The 22675-nt window shown below is 42.5% G+C and overlaps 1 protein-coding gene across 2 annotated transcripts; it reads right to left on the reverse strand.

The window, feature by feature from the left end:
• Positions 1-3714: 3714 nt before the first annotated feature.
• Positions 3715-12071, reverse strand: GJA10 (gap junction protein alpha 10). Of its 2 annotated transcripts, XM_086608191.1 has the most exons (3): positions 11204-12071; positions 10686-11149; positions 3715-3753 (listed from the first exon to the last, which is right to left on the reverse strand). In XM_086608191.1, exons 1-3 carry the CDS (start codon positions 12069-12071, stop codon positions 3715-3717), a joined length of 1371 nt encoding a protein of 456 aa, XP_086464317.1. The 2 variants fall into 2 exon arrangements, with proteins under 2 accessions (XP_086464317.1, XP_086464316.1); XM_086608190.1 differs by having other exon boundaries at positions 10686-12071.
• Positions 12072-22675: the final 10604 nt, after the last annotated feature.

Raw genomic sequence — 22675 nt, forward strand, 5'->3', positions numbered from 1 at the left:
GGTTTTTGGCAGGAAGGAATGCTAAAAATACCTTTTTATAAGGTCATGATGCCAACCAAACAACTGCTAAGAAGCCAGTTAGGTGACTCCTGTTCTTGTACGAATTTTAGTGACTGCGGGCAGAACGCTTTCCGTAGGTGAAAGTCACAGCGCGGTTCATGCAGTGCCGCCATTGTCCCTTTTGGCTAATTAAGGGCACACAGACAGAAACTAACATCCTAAAATAGAACTGGCAACTGGCAGTGTTTGATTTCATTGATTGCTTAGAAGCAGAGACAGTCCCAGGCTACAAACCCGAACGACCCCTCCGTTTTAGAGGGAGCCGAGCGGGAGCTGGAATTGCCGGCCAGGCTCATCCCTGCAACCAGCGGAGCCCACCCTCCGCAATGTGGGCAGAGGAGGGATCCCCTGCCCAGGCTGACCTTACCCTGCGTTTGTCATGTACCTGAGAGAAACGTGCATGGTTCCGATCCTCTCCTCACTGCTAGGTTTGCTCTGCCTGAAGCTATCTGGATCCCTCAGACCGGCAGGAACAATACTAAACACTTTGGTGATATCCGATGCGTGGTTGTTTACTCGTAGTTCCAAGCATCACCTTTGATTTCAAGGGTGGGGATGCCCTCAGAGTTTGTTCCAGAACCAGTTGGTTGCAAGTGCACCTCTTATATATGCCTTACAAACTTCAGAGGCCATATTCAAAACAGGGTTTTATCAGTGTATGCAAGGGGGTGCAACCCCTCTTCTCTTCCTCCCCAGGTCAAACAGTATGGACAGTTTTCACACATATCTACCTGTATAACCCTCTGTACCTCTCATAACTGGTCAATGACTGTAACAGGTTACATCAGGTGTTTTTTCTACATACTTTTTACACAAATTCTATGCGATTAATTAATGTAACTTAATTCAATGCATCATTTTATTGTACTAGTTCTTAAGCTTGTCTTTATTTTTTTTCTAGGTGACTGTGGTTTCTTGTGATTTTTATTGTATAAATAAATGAGGTGGCTGTTGATGCTTACTCTCTGTTACTAAGAATTTTTACCTTTTTGGAAGAAAGCATTGCTATGAACTAATGAATTTAAAACGTCATTTACTCATTGTAAATACAGTATTGTGCAAAAAACAAAAATGAAAAAAAAAAAACCACCCGACCCTTTTCATTCATTTGAATTGCTAGTGTTAACTGAATTTTGTCTAGACACCATTTCTGTTGATGAAATAAAGACATATCATTATGTATTGTAAATCGACTCATCTTGACTCTGAAGTTGATTTTGCAGTTTTCAACGTGCGCGTTGTAGGTGAGATTCAGGAGGGCAGGCTGGATGTGGTTGATACTGCCTGGTGAATCTCTGGACCGATGAAGAGACCTCCACTCACGTTGTCCCATTGCTAATTCACTAGTCGTCTTTGATCCAGGGATCCAGTTATCTTTGATCTGCTGCAGGAACAGCCGAGGGTATTTCATTGCAGAGATGAAATAAGTTGTTTTGGAAGATCAAATGAGCTGTATCTCTACACATTCCCCTAGTGCTTGACTTAAGGCAATTCTGCTAAGTCTTTGTTTTGGTCTTCTGAAGTGTCAGTGTATGTGTTGGGAGGCAAGGAAAGAGGTTGGTGTTTGTTTCCCCTTTACAGAAAACCTAAGAGAAATTGAAAGGGGTTTCTGTGGAAAGAAAAAAAATAGCTGAAAATATCTGTATGTAATCTAAATATGATAGTGTTCCTTTCTGAAGTAGGAACTTTTGCCATGGACCATTAGCATCGCTTAAACTGCCAAAGATGCAGAAAGGAAAGAAGAAATGTTAACAGCCTTGGATGCTATTCCCATAAGCGAGGTGTGGGGTCGAGCAGGCAGTGTTTGCTCTCTGGGACTCCCAAATGGGTGGCAGCCACCTTTCTCCTTGGGTTGGATGCAGCCTGAGAGCCTGCTCAACACTTTGGCAGGAGGAGACCTGGCATGGGGGGAGCAGCATGATCAGTTGTCCTACCCTGGTCCACACACCTGCTGGGATGCTGCTGTGGGGAGCAGGGAAGAGGGCAAGCTGCTAGAGGGAGGTCCCCAGGCTTTTTATCACCAGGCAGGAGACCCTAGATTGCTTGCCCAGGGCCACCATCCTTAGGAATGCAAACTGCATCCTCCTCCATCTGCAGGAGTGAAAGTTGCCTGCGATTTTTTCGATCTTAAAATTCTCATGGAAGAAAATCAAATGTTACTTTCCAGAGTTTCCCAGTTGTCTGAGCCTTCCTGTTGAGCATATATGAAGAAAGCTTCCCACCCCCTCAAATCTGTCAGAACATGTAGCATCCACTGCATCTACACATAGCCTGGCAGTAGAGAATGTACTTCAGCAAAGCTGTTTCTCCATCCCTGATCAGTTGTTGCTGGCACTTAATGGCCACCATCTTAAGCCTTTCTCCTTTTTTTGCCTTAAAACACTAAACAAATGCACAGGCAAACTGTCAATGAGTTTGTGGTGAGGCAGAATATGAATGTAAATCACAGGCACTGGAACAAAACCACTGTAATCTCAAAAATGCTTTACTTCTTTTTCCTGCTGTCCTGCTTTCTGCTAGCCCTGCCTTCAAGTTGTCAAGTCATAGAGGATTTTTACGCTTTGGGAAACTGGCAAAGCAAATGAGTTCGTTCCAAGCATCGCTTGCCGTTGAGGTGATGATAGCAAACACACGCTATGATAAGCTTGACAAATAAAAGCAGCTGAAAGCATGTGGCCAGAAACAGGATCAGGGACAGTCCAAGGAAGGTGCTCTATTTTGCAGATACACAGTGGAAGGACTGCTTTCTTGGGCTGCGTACAATCCAGAAATCCAACCCTCTAGAGCAAGTCTGTCCTAGCAAACCAAAAATGAGCTCTTTTGTCTTTGCTTGTCCTGCAATTCTCTGTATGAACTAATGAGATAGTGAAGGGAATAAGATTTTCATGACCCTGTGGTGACACCTGGCAGATCTTTTTGAGCAGCAAAGTGAAGAAAAGCGCAGATGTTTTGCACTTAGAATAAATTGCCCCGTTTTACTTGGTTTCAAATTTGAAGCTGAAACTATTAGCTACAAGGAGGCTACATTAGCATGGAAAGTCTCTATCAGAGCTTGAGGACTGCATTAGTACAGGCAGACAAGCAGCAACATATTCTTCAGTTGGTTTTTTTATCTCTCTTAAATTCTCTATCCTTTCAGATGCTTTGAGTTACTCTTCCATCTTTTATTCATTGGCTGCTGAAGCCTGGGGAGATAGAGGCCGCGTAGGCTTCCAGCTTACTTTCAAATCAAACTAACCCTTTCTTCTAGGTGCCTTGGGTCTTACACAACCTTGAAGGTCTATGGATCAGGCTGGTTTCTGATATGAACACTACTAGCATGCACAACAAGTTGTACGTCCCAAAATGTTCTCCCAAAGACAAAAGGCTATTTCTGCAGTGGCAGCACACATTGACCAAATCCGGCTCAGGCTACACGAGAAAAACCTTGAGTGGAGGAGCGAGCTACCCATTAACAGCAGCAATCGGAGTACGGCACGGTTGGGATTGGCACAAAATGGAGGAATAAAGTCTTTGCTTTCTTAAACTGCATTACGAATTTAGCATTATAGCGACAGGAGAGGGGAACACAGCAACAGATAATCTGCTTTTTGTCTCTCTGCAGAAGGTGGTTTGTGCTCAGTCCTTAGTTTATTTCTTCTCCTCAGAATGTCATTACTTTTTCATGATAGATGATAGTTCTAGGAGCATGCTCTGAAAGATAACAAAAGGAAGAAAGCATGAAGCTGAATTGGCTGAAAGGAGAAAAGCAATGTTATCATAGTAATTAATCCAGGTTCCAACACATAGATAACTGGGAAGGTGGGAATCTGGTGCTTAGCCAACAACATACTTGCCTTGTAGGGCTTTGTTCAATGCTAAGGGGAGGGTGGTGAAAGGGGGGAACAACTTGCTTTCAAACCAAAATAAACACATTAATCCCTGATGTAACTCGCTTAAAATCAGTGTATCCATCCTAGAGCCCTTGCTTTACACGTTAAGGGGTTTTGTATGTTTTTTGATTGCTTTAAAACCATACAAAGACGGACTCGATTAAATGAGTTCCACTTTCTAAAATCCAGCTTATCAGTTTGTTGCTGCACAAATCCTCAGAGGGGTTCATTAGTTGTCAACCGCTGCTGACCCCCAAAGTTTATCTGTATTTGTGCAACTGGTGAACTGGTGTTTGTGCAACCTTTTGCAAGATACTTTGTACACTGGCTGTCATCACCACAAGCTTCTCCTGAGTGCTCCAGGGCAGAATAAAATACAACTACTGTGGAATTTAATAGGGTTTTTTTTTTTTAAAAAAAAAAAGTCTTTGCATAGAAAAACTGTACAAAATGAGCAGTAGTTACCAGCAGGTGTAAATGTGAATACCTTTAAGGAATCTCAAACATCCTAGAGGAACACAAGGTTTTACCAACCCCTCACCCCACCTGTAGATTTTCCTGGTGGAGCTCAGCTGCCTAAATAACTCCTCCGCAGTTACCAAGTTTGTCATTTCAATGTACATTCACTCTTATCAAACTGTTCTCAGCTCCAGGAGTGAGAGCAGGGGAGCAGTTAGTTAAATGAGTGGTTATTTATTCCTGAAGTGTTGTTGAAAGGGTGAGTAAACATGCCTTGTTCTGGAGAAGACTGCAAGCATTCAGGCTGAATAGCAATTCCCTCTTTCATATCCTGATCACTATGGAGCATTTTCCCACTGGGTAAAAGACTCAAAGCTCAATGGAGAATTGAGAAGTAGACAAAGAACTGAACAGTACTGAGGAATAAAAAAGCAATGCAGTGAGGGAAACAGGACCCAGTGAATAATAAAATTTCCCCAACTTTGGCAAAGTCGAGATTTTAGCCCCAGAGATTTTCTTTTCTGCAAATGAATAAAATCAGCAGCCCGATCTCAGTGCAATTCTGTGAGCTGAGAGTATCAGCTTCTCCAGCTGCTTCGTTATCAGCTTTATCTCCCTTATGAAGAGGGACTTTTGAAGATACATTAATTACTTTGTAGCCAAAAACATAGCCTTAAAGAAATGACACTCTGAAAGCACAGGGTGCTCTAGAGCAGAGAGTGGGCTAAAGAATAAGGAACAGACATGAGGATAAGGAAAACTCAGCACTTCTTCAAAAAACAAAAATCTGAAGTTGAGTGCTTAAAATGCCTAATTCTTTCTGAAAATCTTGATCTAGTAGTTTTGGTTTCCCAAGAGAGCAGTTCAGCTAAAATATTGCTAAGAATATTATAAATCTTCTAATAACTTCCAATTTTGTTTTGAGATTCCAGGAGCTTATCTTGGCTCAATGAAGAAAGACAACCATTAGATAATGTCAAGTGGTTTAATCTTCTTAATATGTCCTTGGGTACTCTAGCAAAAGGACTAGCAGAGTAGTTCTCTCAACGCAGGTTTAGGCTTGGGGTGCAAAGTGATAACCTAGTTCCAAGCTACCTGAAAGATGGTGCCTTTGTGAGAAGAGTTGCCAAACTACTGTAGGTATTCTCAATCGCAGTTAGCCAAATTAAAACTCGTAGGTTTTAGAGCACACCTTAGGATTTATTAGAAAACTACTATATATAGGCCAAAAAAAAAAATTATACTGGACACACTAAGGGTAGCATGCAACTGGAGTCATAGAATCAGAGTGGTTTGGGTTGGAAGGCACCTCAAAGATCGTCTAGTTCCAACGCCCTCTGCCATGGGCAGGGACACCTGCCTCTACACCAGGTTGCTCAAAGGCTCATCCAACCCGGCCTTGAACGCTTCCAGGGATGGGGCATCCACAACTTCTCTAGGCAACCTGTTCCAGTGTTTCACCACCTTCATTGTAAAAAATTTCTTCCTTAGATCTAATCTAAATCTGCCCTCTTTCAGTTTAAATCCATTGCCCCTTGTCCTATCACTATACGCCCTTGTAAAAAATCCCTCCCCAGCTTTCCTGTAGGCCCCCTTCAAGTACTGGAAAGCTGCAATAAGATCACCCCACAGCCTTCTCTTCTCCAGGCTGAACAACTCCAACTCTTTCAGCCTGTCTTTGTAGGAGAAGTGCTCCAGCCCTCAGATCATTTTTGTGGCCCTCCTCTGAACCAGCTCCAATAGCTTCTCTCCTTTAGGAAGGCAGAGAGAGACATAGCTAGCAAAAGACTTCAAATGCAGCTAGCAATGAAATATCACACAGCCTCCACCTTTTGTGGAAATGTTTCCATTCAGCTGTAGAATCATGATGACCCTGTGACACTCTGAAGACACAACATCAGGCTGTGGCCATGCTCACCTGAGCTTTCTGCCATTCTGCAATTCTTCCTTTGGTTTGTAGAAAATGGCTGAGGAGGGAGACTGGTTGATTGTAGCAAAGGGCAACTTTAGAAGCAAAGCTCTCTCCCTCTCTAATTGTTCAATCTCATGTTTTCATCTCCCCAGAGAGAAAAAGACAGTCATTCAATGGTCCCAATGGCTTCACACAGCTTTGCACACATCACGCAGTGAGACAATACCCCTTAGTGCAATGCTCTGAGAGGTAGATGCCTATTATACGCCGTAATTTCTGGCCCTGCCTGTTTTCAAGAGAGCAAAGATGGTGTCTGCACTAGTTATATACTGACCTTTGACTGCATCAGCCTATTAGTTTTGTTAGATTTAAAAATGTGTCATGCACCAGTCAAGGGCCTGACTGGTGCAAATTATTTTTTTCCTCATAATGTCATTTGTGTGCAGAATCCTGTTGACATAATTCTTGCACACCTTTGTATGTCTCTGACTCCCGGTTGTCATTTCTGACTGTAGTTTTACTAAATTCAGCGCAGCTCTTTTCACTGAGTGACATGTGAAAAGCATCCATTTAAGGCCTGCTTGCCTAAGGCAAGCTGGCAGCCTAGGACCATGCAGAAGGTGCCCTTTTGCTCCATAGCTGTATTTCCCCTTAAATAAAAGTTAAAATGTGACAAGAGATGCAAAACTTAGTGCAGAGCTATGTATGTACACATGATATCTCTTAGAAGATAAGGTATCTTATATTCTCTAAGATTTATCCCCTAAGTGAGCCTTGGAAATTATTAGCTTGGAGACAGTTATCAGTGAACAAATTGTTCGCTGTCACTTCAAAGCATGCTGACTGCGTTCCTCAGTACCAAGGTTTTGGAGGCTTGCAGATAGCCTGTTTTCAGCTACACACAGATGCTGAATTCTTCTGTTAATGTAGAGTTTTGTAACATTATTTAACCCAGGTCTCCATCGAATCGAGATTAGCTCACCCATATAGTCGGTGATGCTCTTGTCAGCATGTTTACGTGGAATGAAATCAGTTGGGAATTACCCTCACGCCATTCAATGACTCTCTCCTCCTGTGCTTTGCTGTGTGCTTTCCCTCATGCAGTGAAGGTCTGGTTTTGATGGTCTTTCCTCAGAATCTAATAGATCTAAAATTTGACCAGCTGAGGGAAAAGATATTTTTTCCCAATGAATCAGAGCCTCTTGAGAAGCCTTTAGCCTAGTAAGTTTTTCAAGAATTCTGCCTCTCTCATTTTTACTTCCCAGTCTGAATAATGAATACCTTTGGACAATGCGATGACCAAGAAACCGAACAGGCTATGAAGAGTGAGTGTTTTGGGTGAAAACTAAACAGTTGGAGTGTAAATATTTTTTTAAGGTTTTATGCCAAAGTTGGACATGAAATGAAGAAATGGCTCTTCATCTCCTCCAATTCCAGATGAGGAAGTTTTAAATAGCCTTGTTAGTTTATATTGTGGCCAAACATGGTTGATCTGTACAAATCCTACCAATGGAAGGGCATTTCTTCTTTTATATATATAGCTGGTCTGTTTTGAACTGAAGTCTGAAAAGTTGAGGAATTTTCGTTCCAAACACACGTTCTGTATTCAGTATCGTATTGAGATGTTTCATGAGGGTTTTCAACAAAGGATTGAATGCATTCTCTCTTAAGGTCCAAAGTAGTCTTTCCTCCAAAGAAGTCCTAAGAAGAATTTTCTGTTCCCTGTGACGGATGCAGTTTTGTACTTTCTTGGAAAAAATCACTTGATCATGACCTGGCCAACTACTATCCACCACCTAGTCTTCACAGTTTGATCAAGAGGGTGCAATACATTATGAAAGGTAACTTTTACAACATTTAGTTGTCCCTAATAATAATTAATCAAGAGTTAGAGACTGAAGTTTGGTGTGGTAATGGCATTGATAATATCGTTCAAAAAAATCTCATCACTACCTAAAAGTCAAACATCCATAACTGTGCTATTAGATCTGTCCAATGCCATGACTCACAGGATGAGGTTGACTTGTGTGCAGACTTGTGTGCAGACTCTTGCATTACCAGATAAATTAATTTTGTGTAGTTTTGAGGTTTTCTTTCAGCTGAGAAAGCTATGGTGGTTGTGGGCAGTTGCATCTTAGCACAGAGTGTGAGTATGTGTTTGATTGGAAGTTGCTAGAATGGTTGTTGAGGTACAGAAAGTGATATTTTCAATGCTGAGTTGATGTTCCTCTCTCATGGAGCTAATGCAAAGAATGCTGCAGACAAATTCTGGCAAAATGGTATGGATGAAGGGAAAAAGAAAACATTCAAACTAGTATGGAACTAAAGATGATAGTTCGGAAAAGTTACTGAAGAAAATTGAAGAACAGTGTCAGTTCCACTATGGTTTTGCTCCATTTGGCTATCCAGCTGAAATTAGCAAGATCCAGAATAGACTGTATTTAGGCTGTTTAGGAAATGTTCGTGCGTGTGAATTCATTGTTCTGTTAAAAAGTGTCTGTCCTTTCTCTGCATTACTGTTGCAAGACACTATTCATCAGGCAGTAGATAATATTTGTTCGTGTGCTTCAGTTGGAATTTTTTAAATATAATTCCTTTTAAGTACTTTTCTTTTTTAGATAGGGTCACTAATTTTTGAATGCTTCTGTCAAATAGACGAATCTAATCATCCATATTTCTTTTTTATCTAAATATTAATACATGATGATTGTCTCCTGGAAGTCAAATTAAAACAAATCAAACCAATACTGAGTGTCTTTGACAAACAAAATTAAATAGCGAGTATAGGAATTGGGAAATAGTGACCAGAAGGATATACTAGCTTTAATGCCCAGATTCAACATTTTTATGATGCACCGGCATATTTGTGTATTGAAATTGGTATTCACAAAATGCCGTAGCAATGCTAGCGGTAAAGCGCATTTGCCAAAATCTTGACTCAATTGTTTATAGAAGCACCTTTACTTTAAAATATCGTGTGCTGTAAGCAGAAGGCAACAGGCAGCGTACCTACGTGGGTCACATCTGAAAATGCTAGCACCAGTCCCATACATAATGATTCCAGAGGCAGTATGGCAGGAGTGCTACTTTCAAGAGTAGTGACGTTGCTTTGCAAACTAGCTATATTTCTCTGCAAGATCTCCCCTGGAAGATGGTGTCATTGCCATTAAACAGTAAAAGGTGCCAGGAAATTTCTGTGAGTTCTCAGCAGGTTGCTACTGAAATTCTGTCTTGCTTGAATAACTTTTGGCAGTTCGCCTTTTCAAAGAGCCTTCTCATCTGAGTATCAAAAACCAGCAGATCAATAGATTTGACTCTAGGCCCTCTCCCTGTATTAGAAATGTCTAAATGGTCAGTGGTTAAATTGCATCTAAGTGACAATTCAACACAGCTTATGCTGACTGTATGTTGTAGAAACTATAACTCCATGAAAACTGGAACCCACAGACACTTTCTTGATAAGCAATGTGTAAGAGTACCTTCTGCTTCTTACTCCAAAAGATTTGAAGTGTTTTGCCTGGTTGGTTAGTAGGTTTTGTTCAGTTTGTATTTAGGAAAAGTATTTATTTTTAGGGAGAGTGAGAAAAAAAAAAATGAACTGAATCTATAACTTTGAGTATTGTGTGAAGTGATCTTCTGTTTATTACACGCCCTGTGAAAATGTATTTAAGGGCTTGCTCCTGCAAGCATTTGTAAAGAAGCTTTTTGCTCTCAGAGGCCAAACACTGTGATCTGGGGCAATCAGAATTCAAATTGCTTTTTAAAAAAACTAGTTGGTTCTTGAATGATAGCACTGTATCTCATCAACACAGACTGCAAGCAGGGGAATAGAAACAGCTGCTGAAAATGCAATTCTGTAGTCATTGGCTCTGGCAATGCAGTTGTTTGGTGTTTTATATGTAGATCGTTTGATTTATTCATTCAGCAATTGTTCAACTTGATGGCTGCCTCTGGGAGAAACCCCCTGAAGATGAGACAAGTTGAGCCACCGAACTCAACGTGCTCAAAACTTCTCTTTCTTACAGTGTCAAGCAGGCTGGAGCTGAAGAAGTTTCCCCTGGGACAGTCCTCATCGAGTTGGTTGGGATGATGTAACGAGTATAAAGCAGCTGAGATTCGGTGGCTTAGAGATCCTCAGGACTCAATAATTTCCTAGAGATGTTTTTGCTTTCACTGTAGAAGGGTACCAAGGGTGCGGGAGCTCGGCTTGAGCCGGGAGGATGCCAGGCGTTAGGGCTCTGTCGGAAGTCCCGCCCAGTCCTCCCTTCCCCCTGGCTTCCTCCCTCCTCCCCGGGGCCAGGACAGGTCCCCGGGGCCCCGACCGGGACCCCCCGCCGCCCCTCTCCCACAGGGTGCCCCGGGGGCCGCAGGCCGCTACTTGCCATCGACACGCGGCGTCCCATGGCGGCGGCCACCGGCGGGCTGCCGGGCGGGCTGCCCTCCTCGGGGTACTTCCCCTCCGAGCCAGAGCCAGAGCCGGAGCCGGAGCCGGAGCTGGAGCCGGAGCCGGAGCCGGAGCCGGGGCCGGAGCCGCCGCGGGAGGCGGCGCTGTCGCTGTCGCTGCCCGCCCGGCTCCCGGTGAGGACGCGGGAGAGGAAGCTGGACTTGCGGGTGCCCGGGCAGTGCCCGCTGTCGGGCGAGTCGCCGCGCTCCTCACCCAGGTGGCGGCAGACGCCGGCCCGGCTGTGCCTGCGGGGCACCCGGCGCGGCGCCTCCTCGCTGCTGGAGGAGCGCGGCGGCCGCTGTCCGTGGTGCTGAGCCGCGCCGTGCCGGCGGCGGGGCGGCGGGGTGCCGCGGAGCTCGCCGCGGTGCTGGCGGCCCGGCGGCCCCGCCGCAGCGGGAGCGGCAGCGGGAGCGGGAGCGGCAGCGGGAGCGGGGGCGGGAGCGGCGGCCGGAGCGCGGGGCGGCGGCGGGGCGGCGGCGGGGCGCGGCGGGGAGGCGTCGATGGCCGGGCAGGCCGGCGGCACCACGGAGCTCTTCTTGGAGTTGAAGAGGCTGGTCTCCTCCTCGGTGGGGACCGCCAGCCGCCACGGCCGCCCGTAGAGGCTCTTCTGGATCTTCTTGAGGCCCAGGTGGGCGATCTCTAGGATGTTGAGGAACAGGGAGACGGCGGCGATGCTGTTCATGAAAACCATAAAGATGGTCTTCTCTGTGGGTCGGGACACAAAACAATCCACCGTGTTAGGGCAAGGGGGCCGAGTGCATTTGTAAAGGGGGGACATGTGAAACCCGTATAAAAGATACTGACCTATCATAAAACCCACTTCGACCACTGACCGGGTCAGGATATGTAGGACATAGGTGCGCAGCAGGGACCCTCTCAGGGGTGCCTTATTCACTTTCTTCTGTTCCTCCAGCTTACGCAGTTCCCTCTCCACTCTCCTGTGTTCCTCAGGCACAGGCTCCAGGTCTTCTAGCTGAGCCCGCAGGTGGGCTTTCCTCTTCTGCCGCTCTTTCTCGAGAGCCCTTAGTCTGTAGAGCGCATGGCCCATGTAAACCAGCGATGGAGAAGAGACAAATATGATCTGCAGTACCCAGTATCGGATCAAAGAGATGGGGAAGGCTTTGTCGTAACAGATATTGCTGCAGCCAGGTTGCTCCGTGTTGCAGATGAACTCGGACTGTTCATCATCCCAGACATCTTCGGCAGCCACTCCCAGCACCAGCATCCGGAATATGAACAGGATTGTGAGCCAGATTTTGCCAACTATGGTGGAGTGGATGTGCACTTCTTCAAGGATGCTGCCCAACAGATTCCAGTCCCCCATGGTCAGAAGTTCATATCTGAAACACAAAAAATGATGTTATTTTAATACAATACTGGATTTCTTTTGGAAATGGCCTGGTTTAGTTTGGGTTTTTTAGTAATGATCTTCCATATACATTCTTCTGGTAGCAGGAGAGCTCTTACAAGTCCATTGTGATTTTCGACTTACTGGGTCTTTAAATGAATGCAGACTTCATGATTACTGGTGAAAGGTGCAAACGTGAGATTATTTTAAGCTTAAGAGAGATTGATTTCAGCTGTAAGCCACAGCACTTCTTAACCGCCTACAGTTTTACGCTATTTTCATCCCACTAGGAAAGAAGACAATTTTTTTTCACTTTGCAAATCTTTTGCCAACTATAGTTGAATTCTACACCCGCTCCTTTCCACTGTCTGTGGCTTTGCCATAGTTTTGGGCGAAAACCAACTAGAATACTATATACTGCTCATGCCTTTCATTTGTTTGACAAAGTTTTGAGAAGTATCCTATAACTGAGACAGAAAAATGTTTCATTTTGTACCCCAAGGTAGTAGCATTATTAATGCCATCCACTCAATATTTTCCCACCTACCAGGGTAGCAATCCACAAGTTTCTTCCTTGGATTCCTAAAACTACAAACACATAGCTAATTTACATATAGCTTACAGGTATAAATAGCCTCAGTTCTAGGATACTGTTAATAAATTGAGTGTTTCTAGGATGAATATTTTTAATTTTATTAATTTAAAGTCTTACTGAATCACCAAGACTTCATCTTAATTATAAACTTCAACATATGAGATAAATAAAACAAGGATTACTTAATGGAATGATGTGGAGGCTTTCAGCTGTGAGTGCAAGATGATCTTTTTAACTCTCTCTTTCCCAGAATCTGTGATATGTCAGCAAATTGATCTATGTTCTGCTGCCAGATTCTTGATTTCCAAGTCGCTTCTCTGGAAGTTCTTCAGGAGCTTCAGGTAATGTAGGAAATGCAAATACAAGGTATTTGTCTGTTTATTTGTGAAGGCACCACACATTCAGTGTTGTGTCCCTGGAATTCTTTTGGCTAATGTGGTAATTAAATATTGAAAGCAACTGAAATCGTATCTACGTTAGAGTTCACACTTAATTCTTTAATGCTACTATACTTTCAAAACTTCCCAAATTCCACTAAACCACACCTTTTAGTAAAGTGTAATTTCTAAGGTTTTTTTTAAGAGTGGCTGGCTGCAGTACTCAAAATCTTACACAGTTTTAATTGATAGCACAGCTGGGTGATATCACCATTATCAACAGATCTTGGTTATGGTTTATGACATGATCCCCCGTAGCACAATTCTCCTTGGAGGCTGTATTTATCCACACTGCAAGTAAAGATTTTAGATTGTAACCAACAGTGCAATCACTCTCTGCATAGGCATCCTACAGACCTTTTTATTACATTTCTATGTTTTGCGTTTTTTTGGTTTTTTTTTTTTGCAAATTTGAACCTGCCCAAGGAATTTCCCTTTTGGCACAAGGAACTGGTCATGGAAACCTAGCTAGTCAAGCAATTCCTTAGGTGCTGTGATGCATCTGGAATATTTTTTTTCCCCACTCCTTCCCTCTCATGTATATCACTGAAATAAGATACATGGAAAGAAAGTCAGAAAGAATTACTGTAGTCCATTGTCCTCATCTTTAAAGAACAATGTCAGATCTTTCTTCCAACTTCATATGGATTTTATTCAGAGTAGATTTCAAATTGCTGCGATGTCATAGGTTGTGTGGGTGTAAAGATGTTCATACATTGAAATGTTTACCGGAAAATGTTACATCGCAACCTGACAATGTCGAATCTGTTTTTCTAAGCTTGGAAATGCTGATATAGAACAGTTCACCTTCAGTAAAGCAAGAAGCAGGGGTTTACATAGAGCAAGCTCCCAAACCCAGAGTATTCCAGAGGCCAAGTACAAGTGGGTGGCTCTTGCTGATTGCTCTGTGCCACTTCCCCTGAAAGATGACTGAATGATGGCAACACAACAGTTAAGCAAAGGAGCTTTGGGTGTGTTTGCTGCCTTGCAAATGGCTGGTCCGTTACCGAAATTGATAGATTCCACAAAAAAACGCATACCCAAACCCAAACCCAAAACCAAACCAAAAAACCAACAAGTGACATGCTAAAATGTAAATGCAGGAATACAAAGGAAAGAGACACGTTTTAATTCCAGAGATGAAATGCTAGCATTCCTCCAGCAGTAGGAATTATCATTGCCCATTTTGGAACAGAAAGTGAATATAACCATTCAGGGCAAGAGAGGATAGAAGAGGAGTATAAACATATCACTCTGGTGCTACCCATGTCTTTGTTTCTTAAGTTGTTTTGGCCAGTATTTAAACAACTCTGTCCCCAGAGTAATTGTAGGAATGGTCTAATTCACTCTCAGTGAGCTTATTTTACCAAGACGCTTTCCCTCAAATCTGCGTTGGTAGAACTGCAATATAAATATTGATATGATAAAAGTTGTGTGTAAAGCAAAGAAGTTAATCTAGAGCCACAAAAGCCAGAGTTTCTAAGAAATCAGTCAAAATGACTTTACAACTTTGTCATAGCAATGTGTTTCCAGTTTTTCCATCTTTCCCTTCCCTGGTCTTATTTGAGTTCTGTGTGACAGAGTAATTTCAGTTTACTGTAAGAGGGTAATCTGAAATATCAACAATATCATTATTTCCAGTTTACTACTAGACTACAAATTCTAGTATTCTAATATACTAGCCTAGTATACTAGAAGTACTCCACTTTTATTATAGATAGTACTTATCTGAGACATTTCTCATTATATTATCCAACTATCATTGTGTCTATCCAAATATTTTTATGTGGCTATTTCAAACAATAAAAATTCATGCATGTAATCAGTTAGAATGAGATGGAAATCCACCATTTCTCTTGGAAGAAATTTCTTTATTTTTTGTTTTTGTTACTTCTTCATTTTAAAGTTCATTTGATCATTTACCACTATCCAAATCACATTGATATTAAATTTATGCCAGGTTTTCATCAGTTGTGATTTGACACAGTTAAATTTCTTGTCAAAAAGAGTTAAACACTAAGATGTAAATACTCCTAGGTTTAATTTATATTGCTTCGAGTCTGACAGAGACCTGCCTGCTCCATACTGCCCTAAGAAGAATTATTTTTCTCCTGCTTACCTTAGCCCCTGGTTAGTCTATCTTAGAGCATTGCAGAAGGAGCATGCCGTGCTGCTGATAGCTACAGCTCAGAGACCTTCCTCCGACAGTGCTAGGACAGCTTTTTTTTTTTCCAAGAGCCAAAGCATAGACGTGGTACGCTGAGCGGACATCTCGGTTCTTCGTAGCTGGATGCCAAGATCACTCAGTCTAAACTGTCCGTGCACAGTTTAAAAATCATCAGATGATAGGATGGTGCCTCTAGCCAAAATTATCATGCAATTATTTTAGTCAGTGGCATCTAACAAAGCTGTTCCCTCAAGGCTCGATCTGTATGACGATAATTTGCAAGGTCCCTATGACTTGTTTTAGTCAGGTTCTTCAAACATTACACCTCCACCCAGCTCCTAGATGGAATTTTATTTTGTAAAATGGCTAAATAGGCACCCTTTACAGTACGATAGATTCTTACATTTTCTTTACATTCCATTAGTTTCGCTTTGAATCAATGCCGAAGGATCGATCGGTCATGTCCGATTTCATACTCTGTTGCCTGGTGAGTTAATTTAGGATGCATTAAATGGAGGCCACAGGAATCGAGACTCAAGTCTTCAGTTAGAAACACAGGCTTTTGGCACAGTAACCCTTCTTCAGCTGGGTTAGAGCCACCCTCAAGCCCATTCAGAATTGGTATCTGTGAGACACAAGATCTAAAAAAGGAAGGTGAGTTGCCAAAATGGGATTTTGTGAGAAATCAGGGCTACCAGAGCTGAGGTTCTGATACTAAGAGCTTCTTCTGCCTAGCCCTGCCCAGGCCTAAATTTTATGGAAATCCCAAATATGTATTTTTTTTCTCTCTTGCTCTAGAACTTCTGTCCCTTTTCTTCTATCCTACAAGGTATGTGACTGATTTCCACTTCACGTTCTTCTCCCTGAAAGTATTCCCACTAACCAGTGGCCAGTTCTTAAAAGACACTATCCCCACTTTTTCTTTGGGATTATCCTTGCTGTATGTACTAGTGCACCCTTCTCTCTCACCCAAGCTGTACTCGTCTCCCTGAAAGTCCTGTTTAAACGTGCCTTCTGAGCCTTGCCCTGCAGCAGGTGAGGTGGCTGCAGCATCTTTCTTCTAGCCTCATTCTAATGCAGCAGATGTAGGTTTTATGCATACATTACAAATGCTTTAAGGGCAGTAGTGCTACACTTTCTACTCCTTAGAGGTGTGTTCATATTCATCCAGAACACTCAGACCTCCATAGGCCTTTCTCATTGTCCCAGTTTCGACTGGGACGGAGTTAGTTCTTTTGAGCAGCTAGAAGAGCTCTGTGGTTTGGTTTTAGTCTGGGATTCATTATGAGAAGAATGTCGATAGTGCACTGGTGTTTATAGTTGGTCCTGAGACCTCAACGACTTTTCAGCTTCCTACGTTTTGCCAGTGTGCAGGAGCACGACAGGCTGGAGGGGAGAGCAGCCAGGACAAAGGGTCCACAACTTCCCTCATGATTTGAATTTAAGACTTAGGATTGAGGGCTAAACTGACCAATGGAGATTCTATGTCATGCAGTGTCATGCCCAGCATATAGATGAGGGCTGACTGGAAAGAAGGGCTTTTGCTCTTCCAGGGGCTTTTACTCTCAGACTCTCAGAGTGCTCTCTCTTTCTTGCTCTCTTTTGAGGCCTCACGCTCATCCAGGATTGCAGTGTCAGGACTTACCTGTTCTGGACTCGTTTACCAGAACGGCACAGGCATTGGTCACTGGATGGTGAGCAATTACACTGTGCATCACTTATTTGTATATTATTATTATTATTATTACTACTACTATTATTATTGAATTGTTCTTATCTCAACCCACGGGTCACTTTCCCTTTTCCCCTTTAATTCTTTTCTCCATCCCTGGGATGGGATGGGTGAGTGAACAGCTATGTGGTGTTTATTTGTCGGCCGGGCTAAACCACAACACTCATCCACATGCTCTCCCGCTCACTCTCAAGACCTGAGAGAGAGACATACTCTAAGGTACCTGTCACTGGCATTTTATTTTCATGCCTCTTCTTTCCAGATTTGATCACGAAGTCCCTAAGGCTTTACCTTGCTGCTTCAGTTGTCTCGGAGCTTCAATCCAGACCAGGGTGTCCTGTGCTGCCTCACCAGAAGGTGTTGACCTGACATCTCCAGCGGCTTCCCCTGCTCCCAGGTTGCTTCTCAGGAGCACCCTTTTCAGCTCTGCTCACCGGGAAAACAGGAGAACTGGGCAAGAGCTGCAGCACCTGTGACACAGCCTGTCAGAGAAGGCCCTTTGTTGCTCATGGCAGAAGCAGCTTGTTCCTGGCCCAGCACCTTTCTGTCCCACCTCTTCTCCCCCTCCGCAGGTCACAGCACCAGAACCACAGGCTGCCTACCTCACCCTGCCCTCAGAGTCAGCTGGTGCAAGGTTTTGGGTTTCTCAGGGGACAGGGGAGCTGACAGTAGGCTGCTTAGGGACAATTTGCCCTGTTTCTGCTCTAGCAGGAGAATAACTGGTGGTGCTCATTCAGGCTTGTTAACAGACTGTAGAATTAATTGTACGTGGAAGGGAAGCAGGGCCAGGGCACAGGGGTGGTGGGAGGAATTGGGAGGAAGAACGGGAGTGTGGTGTAGTCTTCTGCATTTGGAGATGAGCAAGAAACTGCGGTGTTTGAGGAAATGTCCTTGCTATAAGTATCTGCCATAGGTGAAATCAGCTTACAGTGTGAATGTTAACAGGCAGCAGATGAGAGTGTGTGTGTGCATGTGCGAACATCTGAAATATTGAATTTCTGAACTCCAGCCCGAGCACATTTGCTAGCTGCAACCAGTACAGGCTGGTTGCACACTGTGGTAACACCTGGACTAAGCAGAAGTGGCACATCTGAATCCTCCAGGAGACATAAGATAGAACTACCACCAAGCAGGCTAATCACACCTCATGCTTCTGCACGTAGGCTATTTAAATGAGAAAAACTAAGAGTGCTGGAAAGAGCAAGTGTGTAAACAAGGTGGTTTTTGTAATTAATTTTGGAAAGAAGGTAGCCTGGAAAGAAGGCGAAGATCACGGCTGGACGAAAGATTCTGTAAGTGAGGGGGAAGATTCTGGAGATCACAAAGATAAGAGAAGGAGTAATGGCTTTAAACTGAGAGAGGGTAGACTTAGATTCGATATAAGAAATTTTTTACAATGAAGGTGGTGAGGCACTGGAACAGGTTGCCCAGAGGAGTTGTGGATGCCCCATCCCTGGAGCTGTTCAAGGCCAGGTTGGATGAGGCTTTGAGCAACCCAGTCTAGTGGAAGGTGTCCTTGCCTGTGGCAGGGGAGTTGGAACTAGATGATCTTTAAGGTCCCTTCCAACCCTAACCATTCTATGATTCTATTGGTGGTGACAGTGTCAGGGGATGCCCAGGGACCTTGGTCAGCAACACCTGAGATGGGTAACTGTGAGCAGTGGTACAGTGGGAACCAGCACAACTTTGTGCCCAACCTCCCCAGATCAGCAGAGACCTCCCTGCTGGGAACTGGAGACCCAGGTAGTGCTGGGGCAGGAGGGTGAGACAACCCAACAGGATAGAAGCTCTAATCCTGTTTGTTCTTCAATAAACTCCAGTATCCAAATCTAGTACGGGGTCTTTACTGTCTTGCTTGTGACATCACCTAAATCATAAGTGGCAGCTATCACAAAATAAGTTGTCAAAATATACCTCAAAATATTAGATCCAAATATATCTTCTATAGCATTGCAGCTTTTGATATTCTCATGTCAGGAATTTGAAAATTAGAAAAGGATATACGTGGGAACTAACTGTAATCTTTGTATAACAAAGATAGTGTTTCCTTGTAATAATATATTATTACTATGCAGATGTTTAAAACAGCTAATATTTACAGTGTCAAAACCACTTCAAAGAGTACGAGCGTTCTGATGTCTCGCAAACCCATCATAAAACTCTGCAGCCAATGCACGTGGAACAGTGAGCTGGACAACAGGCTGCAGCTGGAGCACTTCAGGTATAGGCATACTGAACTGCCAGAATGAGACTGCAAAGTTTTACCCACCTTTAGCCAGACCCACTCCATGTACAGCACAACCTGACTGGCTAGCAGCCCCTTGGTTTACTAAGTCACCTCACTTGAACTTGCAGATTTTTCCATTTTACTACAATGAATATGACCTGTATTAGACTTGCTCCTTCTGGGGCAAGCTACCTTTCACAGGAAGATGAAGGCTACCTTACCTTCACAAGATGAAATAAAACAGGCCAGAGATGTCTTTGCAGCCCTCAGCACTGGCACAGCTATGCCCTTGGATGCCCACATCCAAACTGACTCCTGAGGCCTGCCCCTGCTCTGCACTGCTGTCTACACTGCGGCAAGGATAGCTGCAGTTTTGGATTGGGCTAATTATCAAAGACCACACTAATTAAATTAATAACATGAACAACTATGTTACAGTCCACAGATTCAAATTATGGGCATCTTGTTAAATTAAAGAGCTGTGCAACTTTCTGTTAAAGTATTTCTCTATTTTATTTCCCACGTTCTCTCTTGTGACTCAGATGGGTTGGCTTCTCGTGGCACAGCACAGTACTTTCAAACTCTGGTGAGAGAAGATGTGCCAGCTACCCCTGAAACTTTGTCCATCTTTCCTATCAAAGCCGATTTTGCTCCTGAAATGCCTCAATTAGTTTCATAGATTCTTCTAAGAAGTCCTTAAACCTGTTTCTTGGCATGCTTTATTACTGCTGCCTCCCTTCATGAAGACAAATTGCTACAGACTATTCTGCAGTTGTTTTTTGAGTAAACACAATTAGAGGAAAGACTTAATGGAAATAGCTGTGGGTTGCTGGACTGACACTCAAGAGAAATGCCTTTAGTCCAGTCAACTACTGTATGTAGACAGTTAGCTGATAACAGACTATGCCTTAGAAAGAATCCCTCAAAATCCAATACCTGATGCTCTGACTTCAATATTATGCACATCTCCATAAACCCTGCTCTCTGAATTTCCACTTTAGAAATACTTATGTCCATTAAGAGTTTTTAAACTGAATCCTGAAAAAATATGCGTGGATAGAAGCAGACCTGTTCTTCAACAGCAAATAGGAGTAAGACCCTCAAAGGGCTGCCAGCAGCACTCTTCCAGTGAGAAGCCTTGGATACAAAAAGGTCTTTCTCCTTTGTAATATTCCACTCAATGCTAACCCAATTTTTCTAGAAAAAAAAGAGAAAACTCGTAGGTTCTAATTCATAAGTGGTTTAAAGGTTTTATGTAGTTTGTGAAATTGTCCAATTTCTGATCCAGTCACGTCCACTAGGAAATAAGCCGTATGTATTCGCAGCAGTAATTGCATCAGAGCAGCAGCTGATTACTTCCATGTTTATTGGCCAGAACATCAACATAGCTACTCATTTATACAAACAGGAGACGATTTTAATGCTGCTTCACACCATTTGTGGTTGTCAAGCCATTAGCCAACAGTTCTAGAAAATGTTGTAATTTACCTGAGGTTTCACAAGTAAGACTGCAGATTTACATACAGTACATTTTGCATATATGTATCAAAAGTCTTGTTGGAGAAATAAATTACAAACAATGGTACAAAACCACTCCAAGCCAACCTTTGTTCAACAAGAACATATGTGTGTAAATTTTACAGTTTTATTTTTTGCATTACCCTTACAGTAAGCAAATTATTTAGTTTATACAAAATAAACCTGGAGTTTTATATAGTTAAAAAAATCATCTTTGGCTAAACAAAGTTATCTCTATTTTTATACATATATTTATATATATATATACACACATCAGATATCTTACATGACCATGTAGGAACCTGTACAGATACTTACAATAGACAGAACATTTTAAAAAAGTCTCATAATTTACAAAAAAAAGAATGCAAGTCAGAAACAAAACAGTCAAATCCCACCCCCTCATCACCTGTACAGGCAAGAAAGTAAATAAACATAGACAAAGAATAAACAACTCTGTAATAAAATACTGTCTGCTTTTTTGAGACAGAGAGGAAGCACTTAAGTGGAGAGAAGCTACTTCCCTCAGTGCCTTCAGTACTGTGCACATTTTGACCTCTAAGGATATGGTTAAAAGAATACTCTTAGTAGAGTCTGATTTTTCCACAAACGTGAATGCTACTCTGCAAAACGACTATTCTGAGAACAGATTTCGTTAGATCTAAATCTTCAATAAGTAAACAATTCTCACAAATGTTTGTTAAGAATAGGTGGGTATACCAATCCCTCACTGAAATCACTACGCTCTGCCAGCATGGCATGGAAGATGACACTTGATCATCAAAGGCAAACGTTTTAGAAGCAAGCAAATAAGATAGAAGACTGCCAGAACTGACATCATCACCTGCTCAAATCATTCCTTCTACCAGTTTCCAGAGCACTGCCTAAAACGAGGATGATGTGCTCTTCAGCAGCATGCCAATCCATTCCACAGGTCACATTCACAATATTCCAAGGGTGTATCAGTGGCAACAACCCTGACAAATTATCTGACGGTATATTAGAATGAGAAGTCTGTCCCATGACTTGGAGCAAAAAACCATTATGCTGAAACTGAACAATCAAGAGGTCACTGGATTCTGAAAAAAAAAGCCCATTTAATCCAAGCTGAAAGGCAATGCACTTCGGTGGGGATCTTAAATGAAGTCTAACTACATTCAGCAGATGTTCTGACTGAATAAAGACTACAGCAATTCTGATCCTCGATAAAGAATAAAACCTCAAACATCAGTTAGTCGGCAATACAAAAACATGTGCAACTTCCAGGAATGTTACTTAGGGGGAATAAAAAAAAACCCCACACCTTTTAAAAAATCTGGGATAAAGCAGCAATATATGAGATGTATGTGTGTATACATATACACACGCACACTTTTAGCATGTACTAGTAGAACTGGAAGCAGTTATAAGAGTTTTTTTTAAATAATGAATTTCCAATGTACTAAACAATTTGTAAAGATAGACACAACTGCTGTCAAAACATGCCAAACTGACAAGCTTTTGAAAATGCTTGTTTTTACAAAAAAGTTTTTCTCCTGGTTAGTAAGTATAAAGTCACATTTTATAAAACTGTAAAGGTCTGTTTCTAAATTAATTTTAAAAAGAAAAAACTCTTGTCAATTTTTTTTTTTTAAATATAACAGAACGTTCGTTATGTTGAAAACCCAACGTAAGTACTTTTCCCAAATGTAATTTGGAGCAGAAAAACATACTAGCCTTTTCCACAGAAAAAAAAAAAAATTCCAATACATTTTTAAAGGGGAAAAAACCCCCAACTATTCAAAATTCAATACTAAGGCATTTTAAATATCATCAGAACTGCAGAACGTTTTAAACCGCAAGATAGTTCTTTGTAAATGAACACTCATTACAGCATTTTACCATTTAAAAGAAACTGAAAAACT

This window comes from Tauraco erythrolophus, chromosome 2 (genome assembly GCF_009769465.1).
Source record: "Tauraco erythrolophus isolate bTauEry1 chromosome 2, bTauEry1.pri, whole genome shotgun sequence".
Taxonomy (NCBI): domain Eukaryota; kingdom Metazoa; phylum Chordata; class Aves; order Musophagiformes; family Musophagidae; genus Tauraco; species Tauraco erythrolophus.

Coding starts and splice junctions, on each gene's coding strand:
- GJA10 (XM_086608190.1), bottom strand. CDS start 12,071: ATGGGGGACTGGAATCTGTTGGGCAGCATCCTTGAAGAAGTGCACATC. Junction 3,754..10,685: donor TGGGACGCCGCGTGTCGATG/GCAAGTAGCGGC, acceptor GTTATCTTTCAG/AGCATGCTCCTAGAACTATC.